Here is a 2,609-nt window from a genome sequence, read left to right on the forward strand (position 1 = left end):
TCTTACTTGTATCACACTTGACGTTGTTCATTGTTTGCTCATAACTGGAGTCACTTAATCATGCAGATTTATGCTACATTCTCTGTGTAGAATTGTACAGTAAGAAACTTATTTCCCTTAACCAGGAAATTAACGTTCTTAGAGTTGACAGACAGTTGACCCTGAAAGGTCAAGTAAATATCTACAGCGGATCTAAATATTTAGTCCAGAAAATGCGTGAAATATGTGTTCTGTGTGAACGGCTTGGTTTCGGGTTTTGATGTAAACAAGATCTTCTCCGCATTGATGTTATCTTTTCCCGCAATATTTGTAATTAACAACGCAGCAGCACCGCATCTAGTGGCTTCAACTGGATAGACTAACAAAAGCATTATAATGCAACGACACTTACATCGTCATCACATCTCGTGTGCCGCTGATAAGCTGCCTCCTTAACGCACACCTAAAATGTGGATTTTTATTTTCAATTCGACGAATATTCGAAATTCAAATTTTTTTTGACAGCCTTAATGTGTGCATGTGTGTGTGTGTGTGTGTGTGTGAGTGAGCAGGAGTCAGGAGTGAGTGTGTGAGAGTGTGTGCATGTGTGTGTGTGTGTGTGAGTGAGGAGTGAGTGTGTGATAGTGAGTGTGTGAGAGTGTGCAAGAGTATGTGTGTGTGTGTGTGTGAGTGAGTGAGCAGGAGTGAGTGTGTGAGAGTGTGTGCATGTGTGTGTGTGTGTGTGAGTGAGGAGTGAGTGTGTGTGTGATAGTGAGTGTGTGAGAGTGTGCAAGAGTATGTGTGTGTGTGTGTGTGTGAGAGAGTGAGTGAGTGAGCAAGAGTGAGTGTGTGTAAATTTGAGTGAGTGTGTCAGAGAATATGTGTGTGAGTATGAGAGTGTGCTTGTGTGTACCTGTGGACATGAAGAACGGGATCCGGAACTTTCCACTGAGGACTCGTGCGCGGAGGTTCTGTAAAGTGCTTCCATCAAATGGTAACGCGCCACAGACCAGGACATACAACACCACACCCAAACTCTACAGAGAGAGACGTTTACATCAGACTCAGGTCACCACACACTCATGCTCAGTGCTGTAGCTGATCACATGATCTGCGTCACGCAGCACACTGGAGACGCTCGCTGCATGTGTGCGTTTCTGCTGTACTCTCAAGTAAATCTGCACATGACAGCAGGAACGACACTGGCTTTAGAGCAGCGTTTGATTGACAGGTGAGTAGGCGGGTCTCTCACTGCTGTCCACGATGCATTAACATTTTACACATGCAATGTCTATGTGATATGTGGTAGGGTTAGTGTATACAAACACTGGATACAAACATTTAAATCGCACATAAGGCCATTTTTAAATGAACTTGATGGGATAGTGTACGTGAGGTCAGACAGACGCTGGTTTTTACCCATATGTCCACTTTAGGTCCGTCATACTCTTTCCCCTCGAAGAGCTCGGGCGCGGCGTACGGAGGACTGCCACACCACGTCTTCAGCAGCTGTCCTCGAGAAAACAGATTACTGAAGCCGAAATCTGAGGAGACAGAGAGACGGATGGTCAAACACACTCCATAAACACACACAGAGACACACACTCACACACACACCTGCGATCTTGATGTTGAGGTTGTGGTCCAGCAGCAGGTTTTCTGCCTTCAGGTCTCTGTGGACGATGTTCCTGCAGTGACAGAAATAAACCGCCGCTACGATCTGCTTGAACTTCCGCCGCGCGTCTTTCTCCGCCATCCGTCCGTGAGCCACGAGATGATCTGAGAAACACACGGGAGCAGAAACACCTCAGAGACGTTCAACACTGTTCTGGTGAACTGATTCTTCTGAATCAAAGTCCTGTCTCACCGAAGATCTCTCCTCCGCTGGCGTACTCGGTCACCAGATAGATCATCCGCTCCGTCTCCATCACCTGCCAAACACACACAGACTCAGCCAATCACACTCAACCGAACACAAACCACAGACCAATCAGCTGCGAGCGTGAGGGAGGGGGCGGGACCTGGTACAGACGGATGATGTGAGGGTGTCGCAGCATCTTCATGATCTGAACCTCCCGGAAGATCTTCTTCAGATTCTCCTCGTCCAGCTGAGTCTTATCCACGATCTTTATCGCAACCTGAGAGATGGATCACAACAATATCAGCAAAAACACTAATGTACTTCATTAGCAAAAATACAGGCTGTTTACGGTTGCCAAGCAACATGATGATCAAAGAGCATCCATGAATGAATTCATATAAAATTCAACTGATGTGCAGATACACACGTGTGAGTGTGTGTTTGTGTGAGTGTGTTTGTGTGTGTGTGTGTGTGTGTGTGTGAGTGTGTTTGTGTGAGTATATGTGTGTGTTTGTGTCCAATCAGATGGGTGGATGGAGAAGCAGCAGACAGCAGCGACTGTTCCAGTAACACAGACGCACAGTGCGTGTGTGTGTGTTTATTTTAAGCATGTGTTTCTATTAATATCACTGGATCCACTCCAGCTACAGTGATGCAATCAGACTCCAGCTGACCCTGTTCGGACTGAATAACATCTGGACACACACACACACTCACTCACACAAACACCCACACACACTCACAAAAACATACACACACACACACATAC

The 2,609-nt window shown here is 46.2% G+C and overlaps 1 protein-coding gene across 1 annotated transcript in view; it reads right to left on the reverse strand.

Moving 5' to 3' along the window:
* LOC107678574 (serine/threonine-protein kinase SIK3 homolog) overlaps nucleotides 1–2,139 on the reverse strand; it is a gene marked incomplete at its 3' end in the record, with an annotated part of 19,728 nt that extends 17,589 nt beyond the window's left edge. Inside the window, exons 1-5 of the mRNA XM_016473935.1 lie at nucleotides 2,001–2,139; nucleotides 1,847–1,910; nucleotides 1,597–1,758; nucleotides 1,399–1,523; nucleotides 893–1,016 (exon numbers count right to left, since the gene is read on the reverse strand). Of these exons, the coding sequence (XP_016329421.1) occupies nucleotides 893–1,016; nucleotides 1,399–1,523; nucleotides 1,597–1,758; nucleotides 1,847–1,910; nucleotides 2,001–2,042 (517 nt within the window). The remainder of the gene's footprint in view (nucleotides 1–892; nucleotides 1,017–1,398; nucleotides 1,524–1,596; nucleotides 1,759–1,846; nucleotides 1,911–2,000) is intronic.
* Nucleotides 2,140–2,609: the final 470 nt, after the last annotated feature.

Source organism: Sinocyclocheilus anshuiensis, unplaced genomic scaffold (genome assembly GCF_001515605.1).
Source record: "Sinocyclocheilus anshuiensis isolate Anshui unplaced genomic scaffold, SAMN03320099.WGS_v1.1 scaffold173, whole genome shotgun sequence".
Taxonomy (NCBI): domain Eukaryota; kingdom Metazoa; phylum Chordata; class Actinopteri; order Cypriniformes; family Cyprinidae; genus Sinocyclocheilus; species Sinocyclocheilus anshuiensis.